Source organism: Pseudochaenichthys georgianus, chromosome 3 (assembly GCF_902827115.2).
Source record: "Pseudochaenichthys georgianus chromosome 3, fPseGeo1.2, whole genome shotgun sequence".
In the NCBI taxonomy this organism is placed as follows: Eukaryota; Metazoa; Chordata; class Actinopteri; order Perciformes; family Channichthyidae; genus Pseudochaenichthys; species Pseudochaenichthys georgianus.
This window is the reverse complement of record NC_047505.1, coordinates 31,460,721-31,482,648: the sequence shown is the minus strand read 5'-3', so window position 1 is coordinate 31,482,648 and position 21,928 is coordinate 31,460,721. Positions and strand designations below refer to the sequence as shown.

Below are 21,928 nucleotides of genomic sequence, written 5' to 3'. Positions count from 1 at the left end.
TGTAAATAGCTAGTCCATTAGTAGTTGAATGAACAGCTTTATTGTGTCTTCTTGTTTTCAACTCTATTGTTGAAGTTATAACCCTGCCAACGGTGCATCGGATTCACATTGATGGCAACAACAAAACTATTTATACACATCCCGAGCAAACTGTTTATAAACAACAAAAAAGCATTTACATTTAGTGCGAGCATATGGCCCTGCACCTCTTAACGCTGATGCCCAAAATGACATCTACCTCACATTCAAAAGACATTATTAGGGTTGTAAAGAGCGTGTTATATTGTACCAATCATTTCCCTCTGAATCTAAGAGCTCTGTTAATTTATGAGCTACTGCATCATGCATGCCGTTAATGCAACATAGATTTCAGAAGTTCTAAAATGGCAAGAGAACTTTTATAACACCTCTTAAATATTTGAGTTTTATGAAAGGTAATAAGGACAAATGTAAAAGTTGGCTAAGTAGGAGATACAACTGTCTCATAAAAGCAGATGGTCACCCAAAGAGGGGATTTCCAGAGGTGTTAATGCCCCATAAGGACAATAATGTGCAGAATTAAACAGATGTGGTAAGAGCAGGGCAGACAATAAAAGACTCATCAGAGCTTTTATGACATCAGCGATCAACATGCTCACATTCAAAGTACTGCTCCACTGTGTTTTCTTCACAATGCATACACTCAATGCTGCATCTTTCCCATCCGTCTAAAATATTTATCTCGCTGCGGAACACAAACGAATATGATCAAATGTACTGACTTCTTGGTCTCAATCCAGTGCAGATTATCAAAATCATTACTCTGATGAAAATCATTTCCTCTCTGGCATAAAACTTGAGAGGCTTAGTCGTCTTTGCCATCATCATCATCATCATCCACTGACCGTGCTTGTGAACATTTCAACACCTGCTTTATGGAGACGCAGAGACAAAAACATTGAGCGGATAATTATGAATTTAGGAGACGCTCGGTAAACAAGCATAAACAAATCAACAAGCCTAGAGCAACACTATTATTACCAGGATATAAAATATTACAGATAGGATGTCAGGTTTAAAGTTAGCAGTAAACAACAAATCATAACTAAAGTAAAATAAAGCACTGATTGAATCTTTTCATAACAAGGTTTCTATCCAGCCCAGCAGTGCAATCACAATATGTATGAATAGATTGTATTAATGCTTGAAGAAGCATGCACCCTTGTGTTGTGATATTTCAGCAGGATATCAACATGTAATTTGTCGGTGCTATGCTTAGCAGTGCAGTCTGTCTGTAAATTATCAGTATTTTACTTTCAAAGATGTGAGCAGCAGGAAGCACACAATCTTCATGGCAATATAAAATGCATGGAGGCGAAAAATATCTGCAGCCTTTTTATCTCACGCTGGTGGAGTTTGTGTACATTGGCAAGAAAACCATACCATGACCTGGTTTCTATTTTTAGTTTGCTTTAGTCTTTTATATTAATCTTATATGTGTAGCTGTGTGTTAAGAGCAGTGGTAGAAAAATTATTTATAATATTGAAGTAAAGTGTGGAACTATTTGCAATGAACAGTAATATGTTAAAGATTAAAATGTATTATGTGTTGTCTTTAATAAAGTATAACAGCAAAGGGGGAAAGAGAGAATAACTGTTGATGTAAAATAAAAGTAAAGCATTGGAGTAAACATTTTTAACTCAGAAATCAGTAGAGTGGAAATATTCTCCCGTGAAGGATCAAAACTTCATATTATCAATAAAGTTCATTCAAATCTAATGTGGGTCTTTTCAAAGCAGCTTCAAAGCAATGGTACTGTTGTTTTCAGACCCATCAGGCAGCTGTTTTCCTTGAAGAGCTCTATAAACCCACCCTATACTGTCTGTCCCTCAGGAGTAAGTAACAAACATAGCTGCTACAACCCGCTGCTGCAGATACATGCTTTACAACATCAGGAAGATACGTCCCCAGCTGACCCAGAAAGCGACGCAGGTTCTGGTCCAGGCTCTCATCATCTCACGCCTAAACTACTGCAACTCCCTCCTGGCTGGTCTACCAGCATGTGCCATCCGACCTCTGCAGCTCATCCAGAATGCAGCGGCTCGTCTGGTCTTCAACCTTCCTAAATTCTCCCACACCACGCCGCTCCTCCGCTCCCTTCACTGGCTTCCATGCTGCGAATGGATCTGGCCCTTCCTACATCCAGGACATGGTTAAACCGTACACCCCAGCACGTGCACTCCGCTCTGCATCAGCCAAACGACTCGCTGCACCCTCGCTGCGAAGGGGACCCAAGTTCCCATCAGCAAAAACACGTGGGTTTGCTATCCTGGCTCCAACATGGTGGAATGAGCTCCCCATTGACATCAGGACAGCAGATAGCTTACACACCTTCCGGCGCAGACTGAAAACTCATCTCTTTCGACTCCACTTCGAGCGATAGAACTATTAACAAAGCACTTATATACTAATAAAGGACTGCCTTACCTAAAGCCAGTTGAGTAGCACTTGAAATGTTTTTGCTCTATGAAGCCTGATGTACTTATATGATTCTGTTTTCTTCAAGTTTGTATTTTTTTGGTCGAACGCACTTATTGTAAGTCGCTTTGGATAAAAGCTAAATGCAATGTAATAAAAGTAGAAACCAAAGACAGAGCTAAAGGAAAGTGAATATTCGACTCACATCAGGTGCACACAAACACTACTCTAAATCAAGGATCGTCTCTCACTGCTGTCATATTACCTAAATGTGATGATTTATCTTTGTATTCAACTGAGCATGTGAAATCCTTGTAGTCATTCATTTAAGGCTGTAATGTAATGTTTGAGCAACCCTCAAGAAAGAATATAACAAGGCCCGTCATCGACAATGAAAGTGGCCAATAATTAAAGTCTAAGATTAATCACGTGTTTATGTGTCCTGGGAATCTTGTTGTCAAAGAAAACATGCAATAAACCTGAATTCATTGGAACCTATCAAAGTCAAATAGGTAACTGGCATGATGAAAACCATTATTTGCATAAATTGAACATATATAGAAGTAATAATAATGCATGATGTATCAATTAGACATAGCTCAACATGCTGTGTGTCAAACACTAATTCAAGCTCTAAAACTGACACCAGCAGGATTATTTAAAAGCTGCAAATTGTATTCTGTTTCAAGCCTTTTATCTTCACATCTCTGATTATTTTACCACAGCTGGCAGAAGCAAGTAGCCACATCTGCTGTTCCTGAGATCCATTGTGTTGTCACTGCACCTCTGAGAGAGCACTGTGGACCCGCATCAGTAAACAACACATTGGCAAAAGGGACCAAAATACCAACAGTCTAATCACCCCTGTAAAACCCTAATTTATATTTGCTCTCTCAGCCTCATTCTTTCATTCACTCGGCACAACAGCGGCTGAATGGGCCGAAAGAAGAACAAAAAACTGCTGCTAATGGTGAAGAAGCTCAAACCTCCGGCAGGCCCTCGAAAGCTTCAAAAATACTGGCGAGTTTTATTCAGGGCTTCTTCAAATGAAGCAGTCAGTGTGTCACTACATTTAAAAGAATGACACTAGCATTGGAGGGCGTCCAAGTGGGGAGATGCAGACTAAAGTGTGGGTATGATTCATCAGCTGAATGAATTCTAAACAAAATACAATATAAAAACGGTTATATGTTTCTAATATTTAATCTACACCTTAATGAAATTACAGTTTTAAAGATAATATTTACACTGCATCCATTAAAGAGCAGATGTTTCTTAAAACATTTGAACAAAACTGAACATTATAAACGGATATCACGTTCCAATCCAATCCAACTTTATTTATATAGCATTTTAAAACCTTCAGAACAAAGTGTTGTACAGAGAGATAAGCTCACAAAACATAAAATAAATACATTTAAAATAAAAGATACACTACATTAATGTAGCTACCACTGAGCAATTATGCTTCAACTGTAGTCCTACACCACTGTTACTGCAGTAAGACTGAGCTCACAGTCACATTTTTCTCAGTATATTTTAATATTGTTTGTTTAGTTTTTCACTTCGACCCTTTATCTTAGAGTGATCACTGAAAAAACTGTATGAAATGTATTCTCGACTTACTAGTGCTTTGCAGAAATTAAAACAAACATGCCAGAATTAAAAGAAACTGTTAAATGGGGCGAGAAGAAACGCTGCCCAGGAGGTCTGGTGATGCCGACGTTAAACAGACAAAACAGGAGGCAGAAAATCTATCCAAGCTGCATCTAGATGCAATCTCTGTTCTGTATAATCTGTGAGCCAACTGTAAACTATAGGCTTAAAGACTTGTAAACACTTTAAATGAACGACAGATTGTTTAATACAATACAACAAAACAATACAAAACAAACCAATGTTTTTTCGTGTGTTCATCATATTGTTTATTTGAGTAACGGTTTCAAACTAAAGCTGTGACGTCACCCATTAGTTTTATGGACGGTTTCGAAGCCTAGAGTTTGGCATTTTGGCTATCACCATCTTTGTTTTTGGCCGTCTCCATCTTGCATATTTGAAACGAGTGACAAAAAATGGACGGGCAAAGCACAACCAAAAACTAGACAAAGTGGATAAGAGAATGTTACCATTAACTTTCATGAAGTAGAAACACTTTGAAAGATTCAAGCTGTGAGACAGAAACACAGAGATCCCCCAAACTGGACAATGCTGTGGTAGCAGCCCGTCAATTACACGTAGCAACGGCCAAAGCTACACCCTAGTTTAGAGTCTATTTCGCCATTGCTCAAAATTCAAATGAATACAAATAAATTAACTTTAATCAAGCTATATTAAAGAAGACTTGACACTAGAGCTTGCGACCATTAACTAATCAGGAAAATGTCATCAGTTTGGTTATAATAAAGTAAGAATTGGGTCATTTTCTCATAGACTTCTATCCAATCAGACTACTTTATGCAACAGGTGGAGTCGCCCCCTGCTGGATTAAGAGATGTTTAAGCATGTTTAAGGCACTTCCACAGTGGCCCTACCTCTCAGACCCAGATGTTACTGCTGCTTGTTGTAAACACATTATTAAAATGTGCAGCTTCCGTTAATAGCTTACATTCAGATTAAAGCTCACACTGTTCACATATGCGAGTTAGCTTAATGTTCAAACACAATCATTCAGTCATTTGTTTTATACTTTGATCAAACTGTTTTCTCCATACATTCTACTTTTCTATGCAGCAGTGGAGGTACATGAGTGGCTCAACACTTTCACATGGCACAATATCCCTGACTACAACCTTCATGAGGGTGGGTTTTATTGCAGGCCTGTTTGCATTAGATTAGGGAAATGAGTTTCATTGCACCTGTTAATAAATAAACTGAGATGAGTTTCTTATCCGGCCACAGTAAACACAAAGTGAAGAGTGGAGTCCAGAGAGAAAGAGATAAAATATAGGAGGATTGTTTAACATTTTCCTTCGATGTCATATCACCAATCTTTCTTGAGCCAGTAAAACTGCTCAGTCTGAGTCAATTTTATAGTTGGCTGATCACCAACGGTAGTGTCTCTCCCTTTATCCACAGATGGGCTTATCTGTGTTTATGTTTCCACACAGTATCTCCCCTCACTTGTCGCTATACGGTCTACCAGAATAATACAACTGCAAAACTGCCCCCCCTTAGCCTACCGCCAAGGCTGAGGCTCTAAATAGACGATGAGTGCTCTCCCCCAAGGTCCATCACAATTAAACATATCTTTTAATCTCTCTCTGTGTGATGCTAAATCAGTCAGTATGTTTTTCCCTTCAGGTATGGCTGTTTAAATTGCTTTTGTAATTAAGGAAATATCCAACAAACACCAGCTTTAGGATGCTGCGGTGCGGAAGAAAAGGGTTTAAACAAAGCATGTATTCATTTGAGAGGGGTGGGACATGATGCACAGTAAACAACAAGTGCAGTTGCATTAAAAAATTGTTGGTGTCTGGCTTTTGTAGTTAATTTAGTATCAGAATAACATAACAGCTTGTGTGATGATGTGTTTGCACCATTTTACAAATTAAGATGGCATATTTATTTATTAAAGAGCACAAAGTGGGCTGATCCTTATTAGCACAAACTATGATATGCTTCCTTGTTGTCTATATACTTTAAGTTTAAGGGGTAAAGTAATGTATCATCCCCCTGTCAGCCTTGTGCAAACAAGTCTAGTCTGCACACTCAGTGGAGATCATCATAATTTATAGGAGGAAGATTGTGCATTATCCTCCAGCACAGTAACATTACATGAAGCACTTAACAATAGCTGCTGTCATGAGGTTGAGCACACCTACACGTCCATAAATACCACCTCATTGTGTGCCAGGGGTTTGACGGGTTAATATATCTAGTGTATTCTTTTAAATAACAAGCCCCAGGGTCGGCCGTGAAGTTTTGTGATGATCATCTGTCCTGTAACTGTGCTTTAACAACATGATCTCACCCCTGGGCTCAGTCATTAGGATTCAGTCCCTTCTCATGGAGACTAATTTATCCGTGCCACAAGGTCTTTTACGACAGTGCAGTATCAAGTCATTTAAATGTCAAAACAATGCCTTGACTGTTATTTTACTTTAGAGGGCAAAATCAATTGCTTCAGAGCGAAAATTAAATTCCATTTTACAAGCCTGACCATGAGCTTAAATTGAATTAGCATTTCCCCTTGTCTTATGTTAACTTTACAGGAGGGACACACCCAGCCGACACTGTTATGCTGCTCATTGACAACAAACAAAGTGTGGACATCAAAGTTTCATGACTAAGTATTGTAATTAATCATGGTGTTGTTTACTTCAACATGCCTCATCTGCTTGTCTAACTTCCCTCGATAACCTCCTATTCAGGCATAAATAACAAGAATGTTTCACCATCAAGTACATTTTTGTGGAAGTGTACCTTTTTCTTTCTTCACAATCTGTACAACATTGAATAGTCTCAATCTTTTGACCCTCAATTCTGATAAGGATATATTCTAAATATTTTAGATAACGTTTTGAATCCCCAGAAGGGAATCAATAATCACGAATGCACAATGACAAATAACCTAAGGAGAAACAAGTCAGAGGGGACGTATCAGACAACATGGGCATGAAAGACAAATTGCCACAACAGACACACACACACACATATTCCAAGAGAACATATATATGTAGCTCAGAAGCCCATCCTGCAATGTATTCAATTGAATAAATAAATAAAAGGCTCAAAAAGGCTTTTTAGACGAAAAAATAAAAAGGAGAAACTTTCGGAAGAAGTTAGCACACCATTCAGCTTAGATTTAGGTGTCAAAGATATGTTGTAATAATTTATTTGATTTTAAAGCACTTTAAAAAATATACCCTCATGCCATTCTGTAAAACGTCAGAGTGACGAATGGAGCGTTTATTTGGGTTCTCTCGTTTTTGAGATTTCCAGGCTATGCCACGAGTAGCGGCGCTAATCTTCACAACCTCTTCACACTTGTTCAGCTTGTGTCAACCGCACTGTGAGTCAGTTAGCCATTCATATGCCGCTACATATGGTCTCATCCCTCTTCTTCAGCTCTGCTGCTGACATGATTCATGGGGCTCTGTGTCTTGATTTAGGGTATCTTTTTATATTTCTTCTTGCCCACAGCAGAGAAGCATTTCTCCAAGACACGCCTGAGGCAATGACCCTGCTCTGCCTGGCTAAGAGAGAAAAACAGATCCTCTGGGCAAAACTGGACTTGACACAACACAAAAATACACACAAAGACGTACATATCAGTTCATACTAGCTTGTGTAGTCTCTTTGTCTTTCTCACAAACCCAAAATATTTTTTTATTCAGGCTTATTTCGAGACATAAAATGGTGCAAATAATCATCCTTTTGTGCTACACGAGGGTCATTTATTTACATACTACTCCATTCTTTCCTTTCCTCTTCTGTTATTTCTACTCCCAAAGTCAATCGAATAAGGCAAGCCCATCGCTTACAATTAAACCAGCAGTCACCTGTGATTGTTTTTCCACTCAATCTGAGTTTGTTGAATTTGTATAATAATAACCTTGCGTATTTCCTTCCATCAATTTCCCTCCAACTCAGTCTCCATAGGCTTCAGATTGCCCTGTCAGAAAGGACTATAGCAAAAGACTGTGCACACCACTTCCTTATCGCTACCAGTAAATTACTTCAGGATCAGATACAGGCTGCCAACGCGCAGAAACTCCACTCACCAGACACAGAGAGGAAAAGGGAAAGGGAGAGAGGAAGAAAAAAAAGTGTATAGACAAGACAAGAGGAGAGTTTCCCCGTGGAGACCGATACCTTCAGCTGCTCTCAAAGGTTATCTGATGTTATCTAAAGATCATCTTCAGTCACCAAAACTCGCCTTTTCCCACTGTGCTCAGAAGCTGCAGTCAAGCACATGTCAATCTAAAATCCATAACCTGCAGCGACAATAACTGGGCTTTCTCTTCCCAATGTAATCAATCTGAAGTATGAACACAAACAATGAAGAAAATGACTGAAAGCATGAGGAACAAAGATCACCTGGAGGAGTTTGTAAAATATTGTTTTTGGCATTGCTGTTTAATGGGCAATGTAACAGGAGAATATGGCTGAAATGTACCATAGATATTTTGTGTATGTATGCAAGTAACACATAAATTGAAATGTAATTTAGAAAAAGAATCAAACTACAGTAAAACAGCCAGCCCATGTTATTCCATATAAATTCCTGTCTCTAGCTTTGTTCAAAAAATGAATGCCTCTATAAAATAATCTGCAAATGCATTATCAGTCACATTTTGTAGCTAACCATTACTTTCAATACATCTACTCACAAATCTTCTCATTGTTTGGTCTGCAAAATATGTGCAAACAGTGAGAACAAAAGCCAGTAAATCACATTTAATATCAGAGAGCAATTAAAAAAGCAAAGACACTCAGCCTTTCAAAGCTGGAAACAATATTGTTGTTGCTAAAACATTTTCTTTCACTCAAACTTTTAACTATTTGACTAATTGTTTCCAAACTTATAATATGTGTGACTGAGGTGTACATGCTAGATTAAAAATAAACACTGACGGGGTGTAAAATAAAAAAACGTTCTGAAAACCATATTAAAGCAGTAATTGAACACTAAACCTGCTGAATCAATTATTTGGCTCATATTTGGTAGATTTAATCAGTAGGTTGATCTTCTGAACACTAAAATGTGTCAAAAATTATCTTTATATGTTGAATCATTTTATTTTTAACTAGACAATTGAAGATAATCATCGATTGCAGCCCTATTTTTACATCCAGCTTCACTGTGGTCTGCTCGTTTGAAGGATAGGTGTTCTTAGTCGAAACTGACACATGTTTTTAAATATTCCACATCATGAATCTTTTAAATGTAAGGTCTGCTGTTTGCAACAACCTAGTTCCCATGAGGAGATGAATCGAAACACATGAATGCTAGAAAAGATTGAAAACTATGGTACACAAATCTGTGGTCTTGTTTCCCTTTACTGTATTTATCTTAAATGTAATATTTGTATCTTATTCGGGTTATTAATGTATTTCATCCTGACATTTAATCATTGTCCTTAATTATAATTAAACCAAAGGCAAGCAGGAAAAAGCTAATGTTATACAAATCCAAAGAAAGATCATTTATGGTTATCTTATTTCAATCGGTTGTGTTACTAACAGGTGACGTTGTTTACATCAGTGTTGTTTTTTTCTGGTGACCGCTGTCATATCATGAGGCTTGCCCTGCTTGCTGGGGTCAGAAAGAGTAAGTGGCCTCAGAGACTGGTCAATTTAGCCTCTTGTGGTGTGCAGGTATGATTAAATTGCCGGCGAGGCATCGGGATGCAGGCGCTGTTTTTCACACGCGTCGAGGGACACTTTCGCTGCCTCCTCTCCTCTCCTCTCTGCAGCATTGTGGGGAGCAGCTCCAGCCTGCTGGAACCTAGCAGATGGTGAATGTATGCGGCGCTCATGCATGTCATCATCACCTTCATTAGCTGAAGGTGACATATGACATCATCTGGCCCGTGTGCATTATGGGGGCTAGAAAGAGTTGTTTTCTTTTTATTGCAGCATGGTTCAAGGTTGTTGATGGGAGGTATTGTGAGTAATCACAATCTTGTCCCCTCCTTGCACACACACACACACACACGTTCCGCTGACTACTCCTCCTCCCCAGCATTAAGGTAAATAAGGGCTTCCAGCAGAGAGCCAATGAGCACGGGCCACTGAGCAGAGATACATGTTTGTGTTGCCTTCCTCCCAGGACCCTGCTCGTTTATCTTGGCTGTCAGGTAAAGGGCAGACTCAGAGAAGGTGAAACTTTTTTCTTTCTTTTTTTAATAAGGCCGACTCGGTTTCCATAGAAACTGCAGGACAACATTAGAGGGACAATGATAAGAGAGCAAAGTCTGGTCTCAGGGCATCCCACTGCGTGTGCAATTGCTGTCGGAGACATTTGTGTTAATGTCAGAGAAATAAAAGAACTATTTAGATTTATTCTCCGGGAGCCTCCAGACTCAGACCCTTTTACCGTGGGAGGGGAGATTAATGAGAGCATATTCACACCTCGCTGCAGTTTGGGTCAGGAGCTAAAAGGTGCTTACCACTTATAAAGAGGTGCTGAGTCTTCTGTGGGTACAAACTCTCCGATAAAGAAAGAAAAGACATCCAAAGGCAATAATGTTTTTTTATATAGGGATATTATAATGTTTAAACAATATACGGACGATAACAGGCACATTTCCTAACTTTATTCAGTAATAAACACTAAAACACTGAACAGCATAAGAGTTGTCTTAAAAAAAAGTTAATATTCTAAATGCGAGCTACCTACGCATTCAGAGAATACTCCAGGCTAAAAGTGCATAAAGAAGAAACAAATTGCACAGGTAATGAATACTTAATGACTACCACATTTTTCACTTTGTGGCAGTAAATGGGAAACATGTTTAGTTAACAAATGAGTGGGAAATCAAAAGGAACAGAAGCTACCACACGCATTGTCAAAAGCCTGCAGCGGTGAGATAAACCGAGACAATGATACAAAGATATGAGGGTCTTTGTTTCCCGCCACACTCCGGCAAAAGAGAAATTAAGTCTCTTCTGGAGCAGAACCCAACATGGATACCGTCCACATGCAGCCATAATGTTGATATGAAATAAGGAGCTCTTGATAAGATGGCACACGACTCTTACTCTTGTGTTGACATGCAGGAAACTGTTGAATTCCACATTAGGCATTGTGTTCTGCATTCAGCCCGACATTGTGATTGTCTCAATAACAGAGGAAAATACTACGGACTCCAAACACAAAACAAATCAAGAAAGGAAATATCAGGAGCTTTATTGCCGACGTCCATTACTAGAATTGCTCTATTAGTCTATTGTTTACTGGTATGTAGTGCAGAACTGTTCCAGCTATAACTGTGGGAAACTGCTTTGGTTCTCAGAACAATAATTGCTGTGTCCTTGTGATTAAATCAAGTTTTTGTCAGCACCTCAAATTCCTTAACAGTCTTTTATAGCAAAACAAATAGACCCGCTCACGCAGAGGGTTTTTCTCATCAAAGACGTGCTGCCTTTGCTCCCTCTTTATGAGCATCAACTTCACATTTTTTCCAACTCTTTGTTCCCAGTTTTTCAGCAGCCTCTGATTTATATCTAAGGTAAAGAGGAAGAGTGCTCCGCCGGGACAGAGTGTGTTCGCCTGCCGGTAGACGGAGGCAGGCCGGTATCACACACGAGGGTGAGGGTGTGTGCTCTGACAGCTCATCAGTGGACAATAAGGCCTTGGCTGTTAATGTCCTGCTACCTGGCATGCTGCAGGGTCACAATCTGCTCCAGATGCTGGAGGCAGGCGTCCAACTCGTAGTGGTGGAGGGGGGGGAAGCAAAGGGGAGTGGATACACTGAAAAATGAATGGGAACGGATAAACACACATACACGGCACGCACCTCCTGCATCCAGCCAACTCAGAATTGACTGTCTCTTCTGCACAGTGGTCTCGCTGGCAGTTACTGTAGCAACATCAGGGACAATCTCTGAGTACAATAAATGAAATCGCTATTTTCCAGGGAGCTAGATTGAAAATGTATCTGTGCGGAGCAATCATGCATAATTCGAGATGGGTGGGGGAGAGAGGGGGGGGGGGGGGCTGAAGCAGTCAGATACACGCACACACATCTATATGTGCATACAAGAGGGACTTATGAACTCAATTTAGTCAGACAGACAGAGTTCTTGATTCTGTCACTTGGGATAATCATCAGGATGTGGTACTCTGACCGAGCCCCTGCTCTGAACCCAGGCAGGATATAAGGTCATGTTGGAGTGGAACTCTAGCCATGCAGCACCCAGACCTCAAGTGCTCCAGTGGTTTTGTGGTTATCTGCAGTAGCCAGCTGTCGCAATACAGAGGAATTCTTCAAGAACGTCCCCTCTCCCCTTCCTCTCATCCATCTATCAAAACTGTCCCATCACCCCACCCATCTCTGTCCTGCTTTCTTTGGTCTACTTCTAGCACGTGTACATTTGTGAATAAATGTCTGTTGCTATTTTTGTGTAACCAAAAGATTAACACCTAGAACAAGTCAAAACAAAACTATTATGGTTAGTGTTAAGAGAATTACAAGGCACTAAATTACCCAGTTTGTTCCCAGGCTGTTAAAGAGAGAAAAACATCCGCTATAATTATATTCAACTTTGAAAGGTACCGACAGTTCATAAAGTGCCGAGGATTCTTTACCACATGTTTTCTACAGGGGATGGAGGGAAACAACTCTCCTACTTTCTCGCATGAGAGTGACTAAGAGGACAGCTATGCATAATATATTTGACAGTGCATGTTTAAAAAGGTTATTCCTTTCCGTTCAAAATTAGGTCAGTTCATAACTGCAAACCAATGCATGTGGAGGCGGTGAGACTTGATGTTCTGCTGTGTCCGTTTATCACTTACATTTGGTTTCATGTCTGTCACTGTCAGGGACAACATGGATAAGAACCACCAGTCCACAGCATCATACATCTTTCAAAACGGATGCAGAGAGAAGCATTGGAGGGATCAGCAACATGCTGTGTGTCAAGAGCAGAGCTCCACCTGCTGGTGACGGAGAGCTGCAACAGCACTGAAGCAGGCCTGAGGAACCGTTGTTGGATTTACGACTATAATGACCACAGTCATTTTACTGAATGGGCACTACCTCTTTGCCAGCAGGTTTATTAATGGAGGAAGAGTGGGCATTTATTTGCACCGTACAAAGATAAACAGCACTGTTATATGCTAATGTGAGCTTTATATGGAGAGTTTGACATTACAACTACTTTTTCATAACCCTTGTGATTTGTTGAAACCGTCAAAGTGGCGTGTTCCTCTACCACATAGCTAGAAACAAACAAAAGCAATTTAGGAAAAATGTCATGTTTTAATTGTATATGACCTATGTATCATCAATTACTGTATATTGTTGATTCTGGACTTGGTTAGATAGTATTCTTTTTTTTAAATAATTGCAGTTTTCTCAGATAACTTCAATAAAAGGTATTTCATATTTGGAAGAGGAGTTGTAAAAAATATTATATAATATATTAACAACCACTAATACATTAACAAAAGAGTTTATTTACCAACTTGTGGGAAGGTGGCACAAATGGTTGTTGCTCTGTTTTAATGTTATATATGTTATTATTCAACACATACTGTCCCCTGATGGGCACATCGTGTGGCTTTTGCAGCAGTGAGGCCAGACAGCCCTCAGATGAGGAAGCATGTTCCCGTGCAGCCTGGGATAACCTAAGCTCTTGATGCTTCCTCAGTGGATTCCTATTAGCAGAGCTTAAAAGCTGTCATTTCAGTTAAGCCAAGGCAAATCACCTGATCTTCACGTCTAGTGGGGGAGTGCGGAAATGAGACTAATTATGGAAGAGGCGTATCGGGAGAAGTAAAAAATATATGAAAGAGAGCAGCATAGACCTACATTTACAGAATCACCCCTGTCCTCTCCTGACTGGCCCCTCATTGAGGAGAGGTCTGAACTCCAGGGCTCTTATTACCATGTGATTAACCTCTGCAGGATTAACCGGGCAAAGACAGAGACAGAAAGGTTAAAGGTCGGCGCTCAGACATCTACTCCAGCATGAAGGGTGGCCTATTAAACAGAAGGCCACGCTTAATTCTGCCCACCTGCCTTCAAGCATATTTGCAATACATACTGTAGCATTTATCCCACATTACTCATCCCTCCAATGTTATATTTCAACAGCATGCAAGGTCAGTTGCCTTGTTACCGTTAAAATACAAATAAAAACCTCTGTACTCAATAAAAAAAAGGCTAGTTTGAAAACATAAACGCCGTGAGACAGACTGCAGGTGGGGATGAATTCAAGTGAGTCTGCGCCGGAGGAGGGAATCATGAATAACACATCACACACATACACTGCTGTAACTCTGGTGGTCGCAGCTCATTATCAGGGAGAAAATAATATAGTAAGAAACATTTGTTAGCGCAGGCTTACATATACTTTTTAAATTCAAGTGTCAAACTGAAATATAAGGTGAATGTGTCGAAACTGATGAGCAATGAGGATCCCTGCAATCCCTCATCTAATAAAAGTGTGTCTGTGTCAGTCTGTTACTTCGATAGAGAACAAAGACAACCTGGCAACCCTTCTCTCGTGTGTGTGTGTGTGTGTGTGTGTGTGTGTGTGTGTGTGTGTGTGTGTGTGTGTGTGTGTGTGTGTGTGTGTGTGTGTGTGTGTGTGTGTGTGTGTGTGTGTGTGTGTGTGTGTGTGTGTGTGTGTGTGTGTGTGTGTGTGTGTGTGTGTGTGTGTGTGTGTGTGTGTGTGTGTGTGTGTGTGTGTGTGTGTGTGTGTGTGTGTGTGTGTGTGTGTGTGTGTGTGTGTGTGTGTGTGTGTGTGTGTGTGTGTGTGTGTGTGTGTGTGTGTGTGTGTGTGTGTGTGTGTGTGTGTGTGTGTGTGTGTGTGTGTGTGTGTGCATGACGGATGGAGAAAGCATGCGGGAATGTTGTTAACCTTTCTGCAGAGACAGGGCCGCGCCTCCAACCGAAAAAGATCACCGTCACTTCCAGATTGATCCAGTTTGAGGGATGTTTCACTGTTTTACTTTTGTTGTCTCTTGGCGGTCCAGTGACATGAATCAATACAATTGTTTAATCAGTCTTGAAGTGTCTAACACAAGGGCAAAACAAACCCTCCAAGGTATAACACGAGTACTTGTATTTCAAAAAGGCCGCTTTTAGTGATGAACACAGAGAAATATCACCCACTTCTGCAGCTCCCCTCAGCTCAGGAGACTTTTAGCATCCGGGTTCATTTTATATCTCGAAACATCAGTGTTTCACTCTCAAAGCTCTTATTGCCGTTTTCAGTAAAAAGATTAACAACAAACATTTGAATACTACCTGCTCAGCATCAATTGTTGATAGCCAGGGAACCTAGTAGAGACCCAGTAACTTCTCTAAGGGTTTTGTTGGGACCAAACATTTAGACAAATAGAGTTAAGATTTGACAAATAGTCATCAGGTAGACACAAACTCAACTCCAAATTAAAGCTTCCTCTATATCTGCTTACTATCTGGTGGATGTCTAAGTCTGCAACTCTTAGTGCTTAACAAAGTGATAATTGTCCATCATTGTGTTTACAGTGTCCAAGTGTTTTTCCCGGTTTTTATAAGACCAAAGTTATATTATCAAAATGCTTGTCTGAACACAAACTATACTACAACTCTGCTAGCTAACACGACACCAATTTGGCATGAAATGACCAAATAGATATTATTAAAAAGGTAAGAATAAATGTGACAAGGCATTAGATACCGACCTCTGGTACAGACAGTTCTGATGGTAACACAATAGTATACAGAGGTGTGATATCCAGGTCCTTGCACATTTGATAATTGTGTTCTGCATCATTCACATTGTTACTGTGAACATAATATAACACCTCTCCAGTTTCAATTCAATGCAGAGACTCAGTGTGGGATCATTGACTGTCACAAAGAAGAGAAGGCTGTTAATAAGCCATAATACTAATCAGAAAATATAATGTCCTACTTTTGTTCCTCCCATTCTGAATGTCATGGCGAGGGACGCGCCAGAGAGAGAGACAGAGAAAGAATGTGTGGACCAAATGTCCCCTGAAGCGAGAGCCCATCTTCCACACTCACATTGAGATGAAAGCAGCTTGTGTTCTTCCTCTCTGATCTCATCTGATTGTTCTTTATCTTTTTGTTTACTTTTGTTTACCAGGGACCCAGATTAGGATGTGCATTTAATCTCCCTTCAATCTCCGACTGCTGTGCCATGTTTTTTTTGTGCCTGTCTTTTTTCTATGTTAAATAAGACAACGCTCTGGTGCAACTCACTACTTTCAGGCCATAAAACAATCAGCGGCAGCACACACAAAGAGCCGTTGTCTTCCACACACATTCAAATGTACAGTTTCTCACACACACAAGCACAAACACACACTGAACCACTCGTTCAAAGTCTCAGAGGCCTCGATAAGCTTCTGTAAATCAGCCACCATCCGGCAGTGAGTTGTATTCCCTCTCTCTCAGTGGATGTTGGATTATGACCCGTACACAGGAGGTTATTTATTGCTGTTGTCTCAGCCTGTGTTGACTCCCAGCCACTCATCTATGGTTCTAGGCTAATAGAAAGCAGCACCGGGTTGTAGATCTGCAGGAAGCCTGCTAAGCTGCGGGGCCGCAGCTCGGTAGCGTCCTCAGAGCCTCGTCTCCCCAGTTTCTTAATGTCTCACAATTCCCCATAGTTTTCTTCATCTGGTTTTTTGGGTAATGAGCTAATCAAAATGAGAACCTATGGGTGAACCTGGTGAGCGAGTCCCTATCATAAGAGTGAATGAGAAAAAGAGGAAGGCAGGTTAGGAGAGCTGAGAGAAGCCCGCACAGACCATAAACATTTTTCCCGGAGGCGGCTTGCAGAGATGACAGACAGTCGGCAGCCTGCTGGCCTGCCTCTCTCGCCAGCACATAAGAAACATCTCTATTCTCAGAGATGGCTGCCTGCTTTGTAATGGAAACTTGAGGTGTTATGTTGGAAAATAACAAAAGATAAAAAGTGTAAATTGTCAATGGCAGAATTAAACTTAACCTTGATACTCCGTTTCCATAGTAATGCAATTTTTGAAGAGCAGCCTCTCACATACTTCACAGTGTCTCTGTTTGCTATGAAGGCTGTGAAAGACTTTCTTCCCCCGGGTCTCCCTCCTTTTTTATACCTTCACACAGCCGCTGTGAAACGATCTCAACAAGGCTGTCATCCTTTACAATGGGCCGTCTAACCTGAACTGGCAACTTCCACCTCGCTGTTGTTTGAAATACGGGTCCACTCGCCATTTCTACAGCGCTGAAAGCGGCTGACAGTTAAGAGGAAACACCACAGACTGCGGATATATGAGGGGGTCCTTGAGTGATGACAGCATGGGTAGGATGGAGAGTCGTGATGTAATGGAGACAAGGCCGCTGACTGATACTACCAAAGAGACCAGTTTGTCTGCTCCAGTTCACAACCATTCATATCCAAGATCTATGTCTGAGAGCACTAACGGTTAATAGATGAATCCTACATCGGTGTCATCCGGTTCCTGAGGGCACTGTGTATGTGAAGGGTGTGTGTATGTGCATTAGATCAGGGACAAATGGTGTGCAAACAGCCTTTGCTCCAGGATCATACAGGGATATGTCTCTGGAGCTGAAACCCTTCAAAGGAAAGCCCTTTAAAACCCAATATGTATAGTTGTTGGATGTTTATCTGATGAGGCAGGGTCTGATTTTTCATATATCTGCCAGTGCGGCAGGTCACTTGCATATCCTGACGTCTTTTTCCATTTTAAAAGGCTTTAAAATGGTAAAAAGTCAGTGTTGCCGAATGCAGAAATGGGTGTCATGTAACCTCAATCATTTACTTTATATACATAGGAAAATAAAAATAATATGTCTTAATATATGGAAACCCCTTCTGCCATGGTGGTAGGTGACATACGATTTCTGCCTGCCATTACCAACATTTACCATATACTGTACAAAGGTAGCATTCACTTAAATGCATCGCTGGTTAGAGTGAAGTCTTTCCGTCATTTAAACATACTTCCCTTCCTTTAAACAAGACATCACATTTACAAAAAATAGATGCATAATTGCACAATATTACCTCACAAATTTTCTTTTAAATCTACAAAATGAGACTTATTCATGTAAAAGAAAAGCTTACTTAAAAAAATAAAAACCTAAATAATTTTTGACATTACTGAAAAGTCCATTCTCAGTGTATTGGATCAGGACTCCCAAACAAGTTTTGACGAATATACCTATGTAATGTGAGCTTAGAGACCATTTCCCCCTCAGCAGAGGAGGGTAAAAACAGCCTTCTTTGTGTCACAGTGAATGTCAAATGTTCCACATGACTTAAGTGCCCCTTGACTTCTTTAAACACACACACACCTTTTTACGATGTCGGTTCCATTCCAGCAGGCCTGCCCGTCACTGGAGGCCAGCTCACTCACACACAGCTGATCGGCCAGGCCACCGTAGAACGTACGGTAGAGGCGTAAGCTGTTTAGAAAGTCCCTGAAAAAGTGTGGGGGGGGGGGGGTTACTTACGTACTAATATCACAAAATGACGCTTCATTCTTTAACCCACGTACCTCCTCCTCACAGCCAGCGAGTCCCCGGATCCACTGAGAGCAGCTTTAAGAGAGATGGAGTCCCGGCTGCTGTGCTGGAGGCTGACTGACTGTGCAGGCCTTCTGCTCGGTGTGCCACACAGTTTGTGCACCTATTACCCGAAGAGACAGGCACAGATTTAGGCCTAAACACTGAGGGAGAACCCTGCATTTTAAGTCTTGGAAAATTGTACTGGTGCATGACGAATAGGCCTCATTACAGATGCTGGAATGACAGCTGTTTATACCAAGGCCATTAGTGCAGCCAAGCCTATCATCTCAAATTTCTAAATGTATTTCATGTGAATCTTGTCAAGCAGCAGCGACACCAGACAGCCACTAGATGGAGATGTGGGGTCTTCATCAGAACAGGAATGTTAGTGTGGTTCAGGGACAACCATCCTGAGGCATTCACTAAACAAGCAACATACATGTAAACAGAAAGTTACATTTAGTACATAAACAAATACTTTATGGTTAGGCTTTGATCGATCACTTGTGTTAAGAATAAAAACTCCTTAGGTTTACACTCATTGGCCTAAACTGAAGAGTGGCTGTTGACACTGAATCCTCCCCTTTCTGACAGTCTAACTACAACAATTCTGAGCGCCTTGGGGAAGTATTTCTGGACATATTTTGGCCTGCTCCGGTCTGACTAAATTGTTGTGTGTGACTTGTGCAATTTATCTTTGGTCTCCACACCTCAAATCATTTAGTATGGAGCTGGCAGCTGGAATAGCCTTGAAATTCAAAGTAAAAACACTCCAATATTAACAAAAATACCTTGTACTTTATCTATTCTTGTCCACTTGACTGGTGGTTCCTATGTGCTCCCACAGAGCCCTAGTACAGCTTCAAGTCTACCATCTTAAACAGTGCTTAATCTCTTCTGAAAGAAGATCTGACCTGTGCAGAGAGGCGAGGCCCATTTTTCTGGGCATGTCCGACAGCATCATGAAGCAGCGTGTGAACTCCCAGAAGCACTTGCTCCAAATCCTGAGGCCCTTGCATCCGTGCTGACAGGCCCTCCAGCGAGTGGACGAACTCTCTCCAGTGGCTGTCGATCTCTGCCATGCTTGCCAAACAGCCTCGCATCACGTTGAGGCAGTAACCCATGCAGGGCTTGGACTGGGTTAAGCCCTGTGGAGCAAATTACTTTGTGATCAGTAATGCTGAAAAAGACTTTCATCAATTCAGATCAATGTACTTGGCTTCAGAGATCTGCATCCATACCTGGCAGTGAGGACAGTAGTGCATCTTGAGCAGGGCCCGCCTGCACTCGCGGCTCAGCTGTAAGTGGTCTGTTGTATTTATGACCTCAATGCCCAGGTGCAGTGCCTGAATCAGAAGTTTCCCAGACACCCCAGAGCGAGCGATTTGATCAGCCAGGAGGCCGGGCGCCGCGGCAAACGGTCTCACATCCCGCCTGGACGACCTCACGCACTCAGCGTAGCTCGGTGATATGTCGCTGAGGCCAGGGTTGATGAGGTGATTGTAGACCAGTGGGAAGAGTGCGTCAAAGAATCGCTGCACCAAGTCATCAACGCTGAGCTCAGACCCCAGCAGGAAGAGACTGATGTCTGTGAAGAGTTCCCGCACCGGGCCAACAGCCTGATCAGCCATGCTGCGGTATGACGCCTGGAGAACCACATTGGTGTGATTCTCTGCCTGCCAAATCAGAGTCTCAAAGGTCTCTGTGGGGAGACAGCAGGAGAGAAAGAGACAAAGAAAGGCAAACGATTACAGAGAGAACTCATTTCAACATATTATCATCTTTATCTTGGTTCAAAGTTAAGTATTCTTGCTGCCTCTTGAGCGATGCAAGAAAATTAAAGCCTTAACATCCTCTCACACTAAAGGCAGAAACTACTGTGCTGTAATATGAACAGGGCTGAATACAGTACAGATTCTTGATGAAGCTTCTACTTTGATAAACCCAGAATGAAGAAAAGAGGAGTCTTCAGGGGTGCCAGCGGGGATCTGGAGCCCCCCTGCGTCTCCCCACAGAGGGGGGAGAGTACGTGTAGGGAAGCAATTTGTTCTCTAATCAAAAGATGAATTGACGAAGAAACAAGGAAAAGAAAGTGGCTACAGCACACCAAGCTGTTGCTAACACAGATACAGTATATATTGTTTAAATAAACCAACTACATTTTAAGAATTAATTCCCCAGAGAATAAGCAACTTCAATGATGTTCATTCCATTTTCATACAGCAAAACATCATGGCAGTCTTTACACACGCACATAACAGACCCCATGCTTTACAAGTATGCTCACTTTCAAACTCAAAACATGTATTTAAAATCCGCAGCACATGATTTTCCACTAACAATTTGTATCATCATGAAAATAAATGTCATCAAATTCTGCTAAGCTGCATGTGACACAAAAGGCTGTCCACTCCTGATAAAGCGTCTGTCTGAATGATACTAATACTCAGGCCGCTGCATCAGGAAGCTAAAGCACACCATGCTGTTTCTCTGTTGCCGGTCAGCAGCGCATTAACCAGTGTTTACAGAGTGTTTCTATGTGTGTGTTTTTTAAGAGCAGTTGTTGAGGGGAGGGTACAGATTATAGCATCCAACATCTACCTCACTGTGTGGAACTCGGTGTGTTAAAATAGAAGGACTGATATTGAGGAAAAAACGCAACGCAATAGAAAAAGTGCAACAAGCTCAACTTTATCCTTTTGTCTCTCCGTTTTCACCTTAATACCTGAGCCATGGCCATTCTCACATCATGTGCTTGTCATGAGTTGTGAGGCAGTGGTCAGGGTGAAGGCCTGGAGCTGCCTGGGGGGCTGAGAGTCTGTGGGGGGGGTTAACCAATGTGATGAGGGCTTAGACGGTTGAGCACTGTACAATATGCAACGACGTGGAAAGATTGACCGAAAGCCCCCTGGAGAGGGCAACTGAGAGGGGGAACAGAGAGGGGTCGGACATGCCTACGGGCGTAACATCTTAAGAAGGCAGCATTAAACACAGAGGAACCAGAAACACCACCTGATCGTGCTCAGATGAGATCAGTCTACCAGGATCCGAGACTCAAAGATGTGTTTATATGTGGAGGAGGAAAGGAGCTGCACCTCCTACACAGCCAGCTGTTTGGGTCAGAGAGCAGCACGGAGAACAGAGTGAGAATGTGTAAAGAATGAATAAAGACAAGAGCGGCGGCTGTGAAAGTGCAGCGCGGATGATGTGACTGTGTGAATGAAGCAGACAGATAGAGGAAAGGCAAGCAGACAAGCTGAGAAATGGA

General features: G+C 41.4%; 1 protein-coding gene across 2 annotated transcripts in view; it reads right to left on the bottom strand.

Moving 5' to 3' along the window:
- gpc5a (glypican 5a) overlaps positions 1 to 21,928 on the bottom strand; it is a 130,178-nt gene that overhangs the window by 76,585 nt on the left and 31,665 nt on the right. For both annotated transcript variants that reach the window (XM_034103133.1, XM_034103141.1), the window contains exons 3-6: positions 19,902 to 20,362; positions 19,575 to 19,808; positions 18,651 to 18,781; positions 18,448 to 18,573 (exon numbers count right to left, since the gene is read on the bottom strand). In XM_034103133.1, coding sequence (XP_033959024.1) covers positions 18,448 to 18,573; positions 18,651 to 18,781; positions 19,575 to 19,808; positions 19,902 to 20,362 — 952 coding nt within the window. The remainder of the gene's footprint in view (positions 1 to 18,447; positions 18,574 to 18,650; positions 18,782 to 19,574; positions 19,809 to 19,901; positions 20,363 to 21,928) is intronic.